Source organism: Emydura macquarii, unplaced genomic scaffold (genome assembly GCF_026122565.2).
Source record: "Emydura macquarii macquarii isolate MOO-44397 ecotype Brisbane River unplaced genomic scaffold, CSIRO-AGI_Emac_v2 contig_1305, whole genome shotgun sequence".
In the NCBI taxonomy this organism is placed as follows: Eukaryota; Metazoa; Chordata; order Testudines; family Chelidae; genus Emydura; species Emydura macquarii.
In genome coordinates, this window is record NW_027131442.1 from 631,453 (window position 1) to 647,575 (window position 16,123).

The 16,123-nt window shown below is 43.3% G+C and overlaps 1 protein-coding gene across 1 annotated transcript; it reads left to right on the top strand.

The window, feature by feature from the left end:
* The first annotated feature begins 8,555 nt into the window (after positions 1-8,555).
* On the top strand, positions 8,556-9,500 carry LOC137154851 (olfactory receptor-like protein OLF1). Its single transcript, XM_067550699.1, has one exon. It carries the CDS (start codon positions 8,556-8,558, stop codon positions 9,498-9,500), a length of 945 nt encoding a protein of 314 aa, XP_067406800.1.
* Positions 9,501-16,123: the final 6,623 nt, after the last annotated feature.

Genomic DNA, 16,123 nt, shown 5'->3' on the forward strand with positions numbered 1-16,123 from the left:
CCTGATACGTTGCTATTCCACGCACTGAAATTCCAACATGCTACATTCACTTTGGTTAAACATCTTAATATAAGTAAAATGCATTTTGGAAAGAGCGTAACATGACTACAGTTCATATATAAAAACATCCATGACACGCTATATAAGATTGATTTTGTGTATACTATTAACAATGTATATGAGATTGTCTAACACTGTAGACCTTACAGATTTTCTCTTATCTGGCTCTATATTTGAAAGACACAAAGGGTCTGTAGCACCAGATACAGCACGAATACCTGAAGGTTATTAAGTGTATTTTACAAGCTTTGTGTGTCTCACTTTCTGATACACTTGCACTTCCCAAACAGACATATAAAGAAAGAGTTCATGCAAAGGTTACAGCATTGTGCAACTGTACAATTTCAGATTTATTCAATTTAACATGAACATAAAGAGTTCTAAATATAATGTTCTTAGTCACAATTAGCTACTTTCTTATTCTGATGATATAATACCTCTTTTTTCAATCACATGTGTAGTCACAGCAACAACTCCCATGCTTTAATCAACACATTTTGCTCAGGATAGCTGATTACACCATTCATCTGTTTTCTGGTAGTGAGCAACCAAGGAATTTGGATTCCTGTTGATAGCATTGTTTACCAGTTTGCTTAATAAATCTGTAGTAAAATTCCATTAACTGACATTGCAACATTTAGCAACCCTATGTAACTACAACTTCACAGGCAGTGTTTTCCACTTTGTCTTTCTCCTGGCCAGAAATCATTCCATTACTTCTTAGCTCAGTCAATAGTGCCATGAAGCTTCATCAGGTTTAAGGTTAGTCTGGTCAACAGATAACTGAGGATAAAAATCAAATCCTAGCACACTGCCAATAGAGTGGTTTGTCAGAGGTGCAATATTCCTCCACGGAGCTCTCTGGAAACACCCTGGGTCCATTCTCTGCTATGTCTGGGTTATTAAAACCTTAATAATATTGTGAAAGTGCAGCTCTTTGGGCATATATTTCTGGGTTTGGGCCAAATTTAACTTGGGGTGCAAAGGGAAAGGGAGGTTGGGCGCTAGCAGATTTGAACCTGCCCTTTGTTACTCCTGATTTCTTCAAGGAAAGGGTGGGTAAGGGCCTCCCTCGCTTTCTTAAGGGTAAAAAGCTCTGACCTATGGTCCCTGAGAGGTAAAGTGATGAGGGGACAGATCCTGAACTGGTGTAAATCAGTGAGATCAATGGAGCTATGCCAATTTACAATAGCTGAGGATCTGACCCCAGATTCCTTAAGATCCTTTATTTGAGACCCCCTCAAAACAAGCCAACCGTGTCTTTCTGCCCTCTCTCCCTCCAAGAAAGAACATGTGATTCTGCATGTGGTTTTGACACTTCTCCAGCTTTGGTCTTGACTCTCAGCACTCTTTTTCTGGGCTCCATCCACCACATCCAGACGGTTTGGAGATGTCTCATCACATCAGCAATCCTGGTAGTTGCATTAGGAACAATTCTTGCCCAAGATCATCTCCAGCAGTTGTTCCTCAGTTTCCTTCCCCTGATTAAACCTTGTTTCTCTTATTTCTGTGCAACTGATTTCCAATTCCCTAGGCTGTGGAGATTATTGTAATTGCTGCTTCTTTGTGCTCCTGAGCTCCTGAAGTCAGAAATGCCTCTGGGAGTGGGTCCCAAGGTCACCAACTCTCAGTATGAATCCTCCTGGTGTGATGCAGCCCTGGAATCAGAGAGAGACATGTCACTGTGCTGCACAGGCAGGCTGGAGGATCCTGAGGCTGAGTAGGAATTGAATAAACCTACGATGTTCCCTGTCCCATCAGTGAGAATTCGGCATGGTTTCTGGAGAAATAAGGGCATTCATATACTACAGGGAGGAGTTCTGTAGAAGTGCCTAGATAAAGAGATTGGCTAGAAAGGAAAGGGCATTTAATGCCGAAACCAGATCTTGAGGCTCCGAGCCAGGAGGCTCTTGAAATATATCTTAGACTAAGTGAAAGTAGGAAAAGCAAAGGAGCCATCAAGCTGGGAGGCAGCTGGTAAGTGGATGAGCATTTCTGCTATTTGCTCTATATTACAGTGAGAAAAGATCAAATGTACCCTCCTTAAAAAGGAATCTCGACCTGTCCTCTCTATAGTTAATTGTCTAAAAATATTTTATCACAGTTCTTTCCCACTGCCTTGACGCTTAGCTCTGTGTCATGTGGCTAAAAGGTAGATTAAGGATCAACATGAGGGAATGGCCAAATGCACAGGTTGGCGCCGGCTGCTTTTCACCATTTCAGTGACAGAACGCAGACACACTGGTTTCCCTTGCCTATTCAACAGGGTTTACGGCTGCTTTGTGTTGCCACATCTGGGCAAGGCAGCCAGAAAGTATTGGTGAATCTGGGCCAAAATGATTGATTGGGTCAAATCCTGGTGGTAAAAGGAGTAAATAGTAAAAAGATTTTGATCATGGTGTCCTTCATGTGACAATTCACAACACCTTTGAGAGAGAAGGATAGAGAGAGAATACTTGACAGAGACCATCATTTATTTGTTAACCAGTACAGCCAAATATATATATATATATATATATATATATATATATATATATATCATGGAGGATGTTCTTACATTATGTAAAGCCAAACTTCAAGATCTAGACATTAGAAAGTCCAACTAGAAGAGAAGCATAAGTTTGACTTTTGACTGAGAGTTAATGCATCAAGAATGATCAGGAAACTTAATCCCAATGGCCATAAACCACTTAGAAATGGCTTCACGCTGCCCAAGAGTACAGGGATATTTGATTATAAAACAGCCAATATTTAGAAATTCTAAGTAATCTAGGCTTTATGTCTATGGAAATCAATTATGGAATCAATTATGTCTATGGAAATCATTGAGTTCAGTGGGCTTGCAGCAGTACCCTGGTGAGGATGATAGAAGGAGAAGGAGGATAGAAATCCATGCACCTGCTTCTCCTCTCACACCAGTGTAGTGCCATGCACTTAAGTGGAGTGACTCCTGGTTGCCGTTGGTGTCAGCCAGATCTCAGTCAGCTCTACACGTGTGGAAGGCGGCAATTCTATTCTATCCAGGTTCTTATACTGTCCTTATCACTATTATCTGAGCATCTTCCAGTAGCACATTAAGCAATGTGACAACCATCCGTCATGTATGATTCATTCTCTCCCCTACCCTCGCCCCTGGGGGAGAATTGTGTGTGTAAAGGAGTGTTTTGGTAGGGTTTCGATTTGGGGGTTTGTTTGGGGGGTTTTCTTACATCTACCTGCAGCTCTGTGTTTGAGAGGCAGTGGGTTGAAGATATGTGCCTTGCAGCTGGAGTGGAAGAGGCTGAGTTTTGCTTAGTGTCTGGGAACGTTCGTTCTGCAGTCTCACCCATGAGAAAGTTCCGTCTCCTACACAGCTGAGCTTCAGCCTCATGGTAGAACGTTCCATTGTGCCAGAGGAGCGAAGCTACCAACCACAGTCTTTATCCCGCAGTTTTAGTGATCTTTTAGTTGCCCTTGGCCCAGCCCTTGAAGCCCCTTGAAGATAAGGACCAAGATCTTGAAGCTACCTTAATATTCCATGGGAAGCCAGTGTACAGAGCACAGGACAGGTGTGATGTGCTTACAGCATCCTGTATTGCTGAGGACATGGGCTGCAGTGTTTTGGGCTAGTTGGAGTTTCCTAAGGGCTGCTGTCTTCATGCCCAGGGCTGACAAATCCTGACAGACCCCTAAGGGAAGGGGGGAAAAGCCTGACTCCTCTAAAAGTAGGAATTCAAGGACCAACGAGCTTTGTAAGAGGCTGCTCCAAATGGTGAGTGTAAATAAAACCTATCTTGGGAATGGGAAAATGGGGAAGTGTTGTTGACAAGATGCAAATTGTGGATGCACAATACACACACACAAGTTAGCTAAAAACATAAATACTCTTGTGGGAAGGTTGCAAAGTAACACGACTTTATTTCTAAGAAGTCAGAACAGTAACACACCAGAACTCACAACCAGAGAGAGACAAGGCAGGCTGCTCCCTAAAACAGAGAGGCACAACTCACCCCACCTGACTCTAGGCTGGCTGGCTGCAGACTGGTTGCTGAAGACATAGGTTGCACACAGAGCCCCTTAACCAGCAAGCAGGACCAGGAAAAACTTCTAAGTATTTAAAGTGACAGCTTACAAGTTCAATACAGTTTTCAATACATGCAGAAGGAAGCTAACAAGAGTACCCAGAGAGACAAGGTGGACCAACTTCTGTTGATGAGAGAAGGAAGCTTTCGAGCTACACAGAGTTCTTCTTCAGGTCTGGGAAATTTCCCAGAATCAGCTAAGCCAAGTGGGGAACTGATGAAAAGAAGGGTACAGTAGCAAAAAGAAAGCTCATTAATTAAATGACAGGAATGAAATCAATCATTTCAAAGGAAGATATTGATCTTTCATTTAAAATACAGTCTGTCTTTAACAAGGAATGCAAAGAAAAGAGTTTAACCAGCTAGTTAAGAAGGAAAACCTTGTAAAATAGCTACTGATTTAAAAAAAGAAAAAGAGAACAAAAAGCAGGAAAGGGAATATTTGGAAACAAACTGAACATCTTGAAAAGTTTGAGTCCCAATAAAAGACAACGTGGGGTATGAGGATAATTAGCTAATGGATTTTTTGAACCACTGACAGGAATTTATTAATATTTTTGGGGCATTGGGGTAATAGTACAGGAGTAGCAGGGGCGGGGGGTGGAAAGCAAATAGTGTCTCAGAAGGATGTCAGCAACCAAGCCTTTCAATTACTGTATGAATCTTGACATCTGAGGGAAATGGCTATATATGTCAGACCACCAGAACGAATACCCAGGTTTTAATAGGACCAGAAATGTAAACACAGAGGCTTAAGGCTCCAGAACTTGAAGGTTAATAATTAGTAATTAATAAGCTATTTACACCTGAATGATGAGTTCTCCCATTTAAGGACTGGGTGACATGGACGAGGTAGCAGACGTTAACAGCCTGCCTGCCTTCAGTCAGCTCCTTATTAATACAGCATTAGTCACAGTAATGACACTTGTGCCCCTAAGCACCTCTGTGGTCAGACCTTACACACTATTGTAATAGTCTTTGGACAATATATGCCTAGTGACAGATCATTGGAAAACTGGTAACTCCATGATCATTAATATTCTTGCATGATGTGTACGCACAGAGTGTGTACAAAAAGTGGCAGGTATATGCCAGAATTATGACTGAAGTGTGTCTAAATCAGGCATGTTGGGGGAGTTGGAGGTCTGCCTGAGACAAAGGCAGTGTATTTGATTCTCTGACCAGCCTGGTCTTCAGATAAAGACAATGAAGGTCCATTTTTACACATTAGGTAAACAAACCTATTAAGCTAGCAGGTGGGAAAAGAAAGAGCAGGGATCTTCCTTCACCACCGGACTCCATGTTGCCTTCCTCACAGCTTGAATACACTTCACTTTGAAGGCTAAGTCTCAGAAGAATTCACTGCAAAGGTTCACTGGTCCATAAAGACACAAGGTCTGAACCTCATGTGATAAGTAACCGAATCAAATGACTGTATACAATATTGCTGTATTATAAAAGTGCATAGGATGAGGTCTTTTATAACAGACTGGTGATTAATATCCTTGTGAATTCTACGTTTTAACACTACATGAGGAATTATAGATACTCATTGATATTAGGTTTCCAGTCTGTGACCAAGCAAAGGGAAAAAGAGGCTTTCCCTCAGACAGGAGGAAAGGCAGCTATTGACCTGTCTCCAGGGGAAATTAAGCAAGATGTGACCTGAAACAATGGAAGCCCATCCATCGAACTCAGTAGGGGGCTGGGAAGCAGACTTGAGGGGGAAAATAGAATGAGGTCATCCTGTCTCTTGAAACAAAGTCAGAGAACTTTGGAAGATATAAACAATGAGAAAAGCCTTCTTTGGCATCCATCACTAGTCAGGGGAGGTTAAGGTCTCTGGAACTGAATATAGGTGAGAAACCCTTTCTATATTTATACCTTTTACTTGGCATCACTTAACCTATGTTAATACAGTTGGGTTGGGTTTTTTTTTTTTTTTTTTTTACTATAAACCAACTCAGTGCTCTGTTTAGAGGGAAGGGTGTATTTACCCCAGTTAAGTAAATAAATGCTGATGTGGTTTTGTGCCTTTAGATGGACAAACAAACCTTATTATTTCTCTGAATTGTCCAGGAGAGGGCCAGACATTGCAGAGCACAAAGTTCGGGGAAAATTCAGGTCTGGGAGTGTGTGGGGTCACCTCAGTGACTGTAACCAAGGCTGGTGGAGGACTGTGGGGCTACGGACAGGCTGTTGGGTCCAAAGCTGCTGAACCAGAACCATCTAACATGCAGATGCTTGCGAGTGTGACTTGTAAGCTGGTTGTAAGCATCCCAGGCTGCAATTGACAGCAGCAAAGCATTGTGGGGCACTCAGGATTGCAGGGCAAGTGGTGACACAACCTTTCAGTGGTCTGGATTGCACCTCAAACCACTGTCACAAGACTGTAAGTTGTTTAGGACTGTCTTTTTTTATTCTGTGTCCATACAGCCCAATGGGTCTTGTGGCATGACTGGGTTTCCTAGGCAATATCACAATACATACGACAGCGGGATTTTCTTACTTGATTCTTCATGACACACTGACTATTTTTATTACAGTAGTCCCTGCCAGTGACTCTGAAAATTCATAAGGCGTCCCAGTAGCAACAGGCACAGGCAGCAAGACATTCCAGGGAGCTTCCAGAGCAGCGACAGCATCAGTACCAACAAGTTCATTTTACCCCAGACTCTTTCTTCAGAGCTTTGGGCAACAGCTGTAACCCGGTCCCAGACAACCACTTCTCAGTTCCTCAGTTTCCCCATTTGAAAAATGGGGGATAATAACATTCACCAACTCCATATAGTGCTCTGGGTAAAAGCACTGCCTAAACACAAAGTAATGATAGCTATTTGTTAATAATATTTGCTCCCTAATCTCAGTTTTGACAATCTCTAGTTGAGGCTGATTTTCCTCACAGATCTTAGCAGCTCCTCCCATTCCCTGATTTGCTGTTACAGGGAACAACCCTTCAGCCCAGCACCCATTTCAGATAGAGGTGATGGCAAGATGCATGGAGGCATCCTAGCTCCCAAGCCCACAGAGCACATCTGTCATGGTCACAGGGCTTTCTGCTTCTGTGACTCCACTCTGGTCTCCTTGCATGCACCCGCTGCCATGTCAGGCCTTGTGCCTTTACTTTTCCTGGGGGGAGTCACATGATATGCCAACTCTTAGATCAGGTCCTGGGCTCCAGTACACTGTGTATTGACTGTGCTTTACCCAGCGTGTCCCACTGGGTTTGGTACCTGTGTTTCTTCCCTTCAGGAGTCTGTGACCAGTGGTGATTAGAATGACCAGACAGCCTCCTGAAATCAAAGTATGGTTTAATCTTAAGAATAGGGACAGTGCATAACATCAGAGAAAAGGGATTTGAAAACAACAAAAGGTCTATACACCTGTCTATCTTACCGAATCCTACCATCCATTGGTAGAAGCCTCAAGAATGCCTACCTTTCCCAGTCACCCTCATCTGGAGTTCAGTCTGTTTCCCTTAATTGTCTCTCCCTAACAATTACCTGCATTTTACAAAAAGTGCCACTTTTTATCCAACCAGAAATCCTTTGACTTCTCAGCTTCCGGGATTTGACCAGGCTGCCCAAAACCAGTTTGGTGGACTCAGGGAAAGGTTGAACTAGTTCCCTCAATATGAATGGATGTCCCATTATCTTGTAATGTTTGTTGAGGGATGTCTTATTTCAAATCAGTGTTTTGCTTTCCTATTTGTTTCCCAATAGCCTTTATGATTTAAGCCTGTATACTCATACAATAATCATCCTAATAGCAAGATCTACATCAGAACTCAAGAGGAAAATGTTCCCACTCTTTGATATTTTTTGAGATTTCAAAAAACTTTCCCATCCCCACTCAGGATAAAAAATCAAAATTTTGAAAATGTTCCTGGTTTGGGCCAGTGGAAACATTTCATTTTGATAAGTTTGAAATGTCTTATTTAGATTTTGACCACTTTTGTAATTTTATCTTTTTTACTATAATTCGCTTACTTTTAAAAGGAAAAGTAATTTCAAACCAGGAAACGGGTTTGTTTTTTTTAAGAAAATGTCAAAATGACTCACTTTGACAATTTCCAAACCTTTTTTTTTCAAAATTGTTTTGAGTCAAGAAAGTTGTCAAAAACCAGCTCTTTTCAGCAAAAAGTTTCAGTTTTGACAAATTTCCATTTTCCAATTAAAAAGAAAAGTTTTGTTGAAAAACTCCAAACCAGAGCTAATCAACATACAGTACTGATAAATTATTACACAGCAACTCCGAGTCATTCTTATTGGTTTTAAAATTAGTGGTGTCCCAGAGCTGGATACAGCAACTCCCATCAAAGATGAGACTTTCTGAAAATTCAGGGATGTTTGTGTGAGAGCTGAGATTAATACAACTGTGTGACTCTTTGCTGAGTTTCTGTCTTTCTCCAATCAGACACCATCTACTGCAGAAATGGTTGGGGGGAATCACACTACAGTGACCGAATTCATCCTCTTGGGATTCACAGATGACCCGCTCACCCAAATCATCCTCTTTGTGGTGTTTCTAGGTATCTACATTATCACCCTCCTTGGGAACCTTGGGATGATTGCACTGATCCATCTTGACCCCCGCCTTCACAACCCCATGTACTTTTTCCTCAGTAACCTGTCCTTCTCAGATCTCTGCTACTCCACTGTTGTGGTCCCCAAAACACTGGCGAACCTCTTGGATGAAAGGAAAGCCATTTCGTTCATTGGCTGTGCCACCCAGTTTTATTTCTATGCTGTGTTTGCCACTGTGGAATGCCTCCTACTAGCTGCCATGGCATACGACCGCTACGTGGCCATCTGTAATCCACTGCTGTACCCAGTCATCATGTCCCGGAAGGTCTGCATCTGGCTGGTGGTGGCTTCCTACTTCGTGGGTTGTGCCAACGGTCTGATACACACCAACACCACCTTCCGTCTCCCCTTCTGCACCTCCAATGTCATTGACCACTTTTTCTGTGATGTGCCCTTGATACTGAAGCTCTCCTGCTCTGATACCCTAGTCAACCAAGTCCTGCTCTTCATCATCTCCTCCTTGATTGGCCTATGCTCCTTCATTACCATCTTTGTCTCCTACATGTACATCCTGATCAACATCTTGCGAATCCACTCCACTGAGGGCAGGCACAAAGCCTTCTCCACCTGTGCCTCCCACCTGATGGCTGTCACTTTGTTCTACACCACCATCCTCTTCATCTACTTGAAGCCCAGCTCCAGCTACTCTGGAGGACAGGACCAAGTGGCTGCTGTCTTCTACACCGTGGTGATCCCCATGATGAACCCCTTGATCTATAGCTTGAGGAACAAGGAAGTGAAAGATGCCCTGAGGAGGGTAGTACGGCAGAAGGGAGCCTCTATAGGGACTTAAATTACAGACCAGATAATAATCCCTGCCTCTTGCACTGTAGGGAATAACTTGTTAGATAATTTAATCTTCCCATCACAAAGAGTGAGCAACCAGGTGTGATCCTGGGGGATAGGAAAGCTAGGATGAGGATGGATATTCCTACACTTAGGATTCTGCCTACCAGGGGTGCCTCCTGGTAGGGAACAAACTGTCTCTGCATGATGGCCACCATCTTTGTCAACGCAGTAGGGACTGAACCAGATACTTCCAAAGCCAAAAGCATCTACAGTGACAGCTAACGAACCAGGGTTCTCTTGGCTGTAACAGACTCATATCCTCTGCAGACTGAAGACAGAACTGGATCTGTAGTGCACACTCATCAGTGGGTTTCACCTGCTTGTACTCTTCCATGTTGAACTGAGGAGCAGAAAATCGTTCATTTTTAATAAAGTACCATTCTTTTCTTATTTTGTCATTTATTTGGCAGCACGTCCTGTCTCAGTGCTTTCGTGTGTGAAGTGAGGGTTGCTATGTTTGTGTTATAAGGGTGAAATTCTGGACTGGAATCAATGGATGGCTTTATATCATTATCTGTTCATTCCCTCTGAAGCACCTGGCCTTGGCCACTGTCAGAAGGCAGGATACTGGGCTAGATGGACCATTGGTCTGACCCAGTCTAGCTGTTCTTATGTTATGGTCTTATGTTATCACAGCCCTATTATTCCAACCTATCCAACCCCCTCTTAGCTACCAATTGCCCTTACATCCAGGTTTAGTCCCTTAACCTCTTAATCTCTTTTAGCATGATCCCAGCAAGACAGAAACACCACTGGTCTCTGCTATGCTCAAAACTACAACCCTTGGGCCCACTTGCCTCCCCACCTATTACCCCATCTCCTTGCCTCCCTGCACCTCTAACCCCATGGAACGTGCTTAGACAGTCATCCCTTTGAGTTCCCTTCCACCCTCAGTATTGCTGAGCTATCAGTGCGGTTGCTGCTGGGATGTTAGGTGAGTGTCGTTGTGGAAGTGGGGATGGATCTGCCTCGTTGTGAATGAGAGGGGAAGTGGTCTGTAGGATTGTGAACAGAAAGAGAGGCGATTGGGTGATCTCAAATGCAATGGCATTTCCACAGGCAGTATGGCCCTGAAAATGTGGCCCAGCAAATACAGACAACTTCAAAAACCCCTGTAATAGATAGAAAAGGATGCTCATATGTGCAGGCTACAGAGGGACTGGGTGCACATGAACAGCCTGATAGAGTGTATCTATTGGGGTAAAGGGAAAACACACACACACACACTATCAGCCATACAGGGGCCAGGTGTACACAGGAGCCAGTCTGACTGTGACATTCATCTCAGGACACCCAGAGTTATAAGCCACTGTGTTACCTCTCAGCCTCAGCAAGTGAGATCTTTGCTTTTGCTAAGACATGGGGCAACTCTTTGACATGCCAGCCTGTCTGCCTTGCCAGCAAATTCTTCAGGACACTGCCAGTCCCAGCTTTGCCTTGCAGGTAAAATTCAGGCCCGCTGATGGGGTGAGCAAGGGGGGCAATTGCCCAGGGGCCCAGTGATTTAAAAAGGTCCAGGCTGATGGAGGATAGATATATATCCATCTCTCCTCCACACCCGCCCTTGCCCTGAGGCCCCCGCCACTTGCACTCTCCGCCCCTCTTCTGAGTCGAGCTTATTCATTATGCGCCATGCAGGTTCCTGGGCAGCTGAGGAGGTAATGTCTGCTACTCAGCTTCCCAGGTTCATCAGGAATCTCCCTGGGGAGTCCAAGGGACTCAGGAAGCTGAGTAGCAGATACGGCCTCCTCAGCCACCCAGGTAACCTGCATGACATATAATAAATCAGCATAAACTTCCAGGGAAGCCCCCTCAGACCTGAGCCATCCCTTCCTAGGGGGGCCATTGACTGTTCTGCCCTGGGGCCCGGAATTGCTATCGGTGGGACCTGGCTTCCCCAGAGACTTCTCCCTGTAGTGTCCAATCCCTCTCATTGGGACACAGTAACTGTAACAGCCTCCCAGTGCAAGGGGCTCACTGGTATCTGCTAGTGAGTCTGAGCTGGCCAAACCAGTTCAGTGACCCCCCATTTATTAATATCATAAACCGTATCTGCTGTGTGTCATGTAAGGTATCACTGGAGAACTGGTAACACACTGGTCATTAATATTCTTGTCTGGTGTCTGTTCAGTAAACACACCGTGGACCATACAAATAAAGAGGACATGTGGAACTAAAATATGTTTACCAGACAAGTCTGGGGGCTGGATAAACAAGTTTCTCCTAGACAAAGGACGGGCCGACGCCTCCAGCCGGGTGTCATCAGAGTCGATTAACTATCACATGGAAAACGGCCATTCATTTGCACCAGAGAAGTCAAGAACAGATCAAGGGAAGAAACCAGCATGGAGCTTCCTTCCCTACCAGATTTCATGTCTCTTTCCTCACGGCTAGAGAGAACTTTGTTTTGGGGGGTGACCTTCAGAAGAATCTATGTCAAAGGTCCTCTGGACTGTAAAAGAGAGGTGTAAAGAATCCCAAATTACTTTTCACCTAGGAAGACAAGGGGAAACAGCACCCTGTACTTAAATTGTCTAGGGAGGTTGTGAAATCATTGGAGATTTTTAAGAGCAGGTTAGACAAACACCTGTCAGGCATAGTCTAGATACTACTTCATTCTGCCATAAGTGCAGGGGACTGGACTAGATGACCTCTTGAGGTCCCTTCCAGTCTATGATTCTATGGAAGATTCTGATTGAGAGACAGTTAGCCATGCAGGACAAAGAGTGTTTGGTGAAAGAAACCATCTTCAAGAAAGGCTAGATTAAGTTTTAGATGCACGTTTTCCTCTTTTATTTGCTTCTAACTATCTCTACCTTTATTTCTTTCACTTGGCATCACTTAATTTATGTCCTGTTGTTAATAAACTTGTTCTATTTTAATCTAAACCAGCCCAGTGCTGTGTTTGAATCAAAGTCATTGTTAATTCCAGTTAATGTGGCAAGCTCTGGGTATTGACACTTTAAAGGAACGAATGAATGCTATTATCCCTCTGAATACATGAGACCTGAGACTGTTTAGATACATGTTATGCCAGCAGTGTGTTGGGGTAATGAGTGTGTCAAGCCTGATGTGAGTTACAGTATAGTGGGCCCTCTGTCAGGTAGCACTGAGGGTCTTCCAGGTCACATGGACATACTCTACTCACCAGTAGAGAGCAGTGGTGCTTGCCAAGCACCAGACAATATATTAACCTCGCCAAATTACTTTATCTGAACTAATTACAACTCACAACATATCTGTCATGCAGGTATCACTGCTCCTCATCTTCATAGACACAAAGATTAGAAAGCCAGAAGGAACCACTGTGATCATCCAGTTCAGCTTTTGAGACAGGGCAGCATAGTGGCCTGGATTCTGTTCCTGGCCCTTCTGCTTTGGGCAAGTAATTTCACTGCTCTGTGCCTTGGTTTCCCCATCTGTAAAATGAGGATAATGATCCTGACTGCCTCTGTAAAGTGCTTGGAGATCCAGGGGTGAAAAACTAAATAGACAGATAGATGTATGATCCAGATATTACTAAGGCTTTTCCTGAAGCCACAGAGGGAGTTAACGTCAGACCCAAGATTAGAACTCACGTATTCCTTCGGCCCACATCTGTGTTCTCACCACTAGCCCACTATACATCATACAAAGTATGAGAAATGCACTAACTTGATTCACCTCTATTCAGATAGACATATTGCTTTTGAAAGAGTGATAAAGGGAAGCAATGAAGCTTGATAAGTTTATGAACATTATTATATTCCAGGGTTGCCTGTGATAGCCAGGGGCTGGACTCAGTGACCCAAGAAAAGTCCCTTCTAGTCCTAGGTTCCTAGGGAAGGGGATAAACTTCCCCTCAACTGTAGTAATTTCAAATGAAAATGCATCTGAGTACAATTAATTTCCATCCCCACATACAGGAAGATTATTGCACTCACCTGAATGCACACCTGAACTCTCCAAAACCTCTGGGAGTGGCATCCAAAGTCACAATCTGCCAGCATAAAATCTCTTCTCCACGGGTGCAGTCTGAGAGAGAGCTGCCAAATTACAGGAAAATTGGTAAATTAAGAAGTATTTTTAATTGATTTTTTTAATTATTTAATTATTACTTTTGTTCCAGATTACTCACTAGTGAAGGGAGATAATTCATCATTCTGAAACAGGAAGTTCTAACTTTGTTTCCTCTGATTGTAAAATGATTTATTTTATTCAAACAGTTCATCCATGCATCCTCTGACTGCCTGCAAAATTAAAAAGTGCATCATGATGGGTGATGGAGTGACAGCTACATTTTCATTTTAAGACTGATTTTTCTCCCAATCCTTTAAAAAAACACGCCAGCGGGAAGTGTACTGAAATCTGGTGTGTTAGTTCTAGATCCAACGCAGAATTTTTCTGAAAAAAAAACAAACAAAATATATCAGACAAGGGATTTCTGAGTTATGACACCCTTGTTTTTTTTGACGCTTTGTAGCAAGAGAAAAAACTCAAACCAGAGTGGATTGAGATAAGATCAACTTTAACCAAGTCCTCCTAATATAATAATAATAAGATCTAGTGGCTGGCACCCAAATTTAGTCAATCAATGTGAAATTATAAAAAGTGTTAGTATTTTCTTTAATAAGGGAACATCAGTTCTACTGAGCTCAATGTAAGGTGACCAGCAGATTGCTGCGTAGCTCAGGGTTCTTTTTAAAAAAAGGGAGTAAGAATCTAGCTCTTTCCTTTGCAACTACGCAGCTCAGGGTCCCATTGCACTAGGCACTGTACCCACAGGTAAAGAAAAGGCTCCTAGGGTGATCTAGGGCATGGAGGGTCTATCTTACAGGAGGATGCTAAAAGAGTTTGATTTGTTTAGCATAGCAAAACAAAGGTTGAGAGGGCATCTGACTTCTCTGTAAATACACACTTTCGAGCTACACAGAGCACTTCTTTCCATCTGGGACACCTTGAAGAAGAGCTCCATAGAGGAGGAAAGCTTGTCTGTTTCATCATCAGAAGGTGGTCCAATAAAAGATACCACCTCCCCCAGTTTGTCTCTCTCATATCATGGGACCAACACGGCTGCAACAAGACTGCAAATGACTATAAATACATCAGGGGGGAAACACCTGAGATGGAAAAGAGCTGTTTAAACTAAAGGACAATGGTGGCCCAAGAACAAATGGGGATAAACTGGCAATGAATACATTTAGACTGGAATTTAAGATAAAGTTTCTTTCCACCTGAGAAGAGAGGTTCTGGAATAACCTCCCAATAGGAGTAGCAGGCGCCAACAACCAAATATGAAACTGTGACGTTCCGCTCTGCAATCTGGACTGGTATATCGCAGTGTCACCCCAATCCCCCACTCCTGGAGCCTGTCTTGTATTTGCCCTGCCATGTGAACCACCATTCCTGGGTTAGTTCACTTGCAGCCTCTTGCAGATCAGTGGCTCCTGTTTTAGTGAGTGAGCACTTCTGGCCAGTCACTCATGGGATTATGCAATGGTGTGACCTCCCAGCCAACATCCCCAGTCCCAGATGCAACCCTAGGAACTGCCGTCTTACAGAGTTCAGTGCTGCCCACTGGACTCTGCAAACTAATTGGTAAGTCAATTGATCAAAGAAATTGATATGAACTAGCTCTGTCACTCTAAATGACGTCTCTACACACACTCAATCCACATGCACTGCTTTAGATAAAACAAACAAATAAGTTTATTAAATTCAGGAAGATTTTAAATTATTATAAACCAGAATAATATGAGTCAGACTGAGCAGGAAGAAATAAAACAAATCGTATGTTAAACTAAACTTATCTTTTCAGTAGCCTTTCAGTCTTTGATGTTATCTTACCACAGGCTGGCTGACCTGACTCCTTCAGCCAGCCTTTCCTTCCCACCCCTTTGGGCAGTCTGTCAGTTGCTTGATGTTGCCTCGTAGATGGATTACAAGGGAGAGCTCAAGAGACAAAAATGCCTCTGCCCTTAGCATGTTTCCTCGTCACCCCTTGGGTCAGGTGATCAGCCATGTCCGGCAATGGGTCTGATTTCCTCCACTTGAGTCAAATAAGCGTCGCCTCATCAGGTGCTCAGGCTAGACTATTGTTCCTGTGTGCATGCCTCTGCAAGGAGTGAACCCTCACTTTGCTTTGTGTTTGCCTGGATCTATTCAAGCCATGTGAGACACACATTTGGGAATATTACATAGCAGAGTTCCATATTTCTACATATGTCTGACATTGCAGGAGACATGCTACCATACCAACAATATTCAGTGTGTCATGAGCATTCCAAAAACACCTTACATGACATACTTTGCATTAGACACTACACAGTTACACTGTAAGGGTGAACATGACTGATACCCAAATCACACCATAAGCATGTACGTGGGTGTACAGCATGTCACAGGAACTTGAATTTCTAAATGGATTTATATGATAGGCCTTCCTGTGATAGCGGGGCCTAGACTCAGTGTCCTATGGTCCTATGAAAAGGCAAGCCCTGCCACTCTAGAACTCCCAGTAGCTGTCGGCAGCAGTTTCCCATTGCATCATATGTCTCTCCTCTACTTTTCTGTGCAGGATTGGAAGAA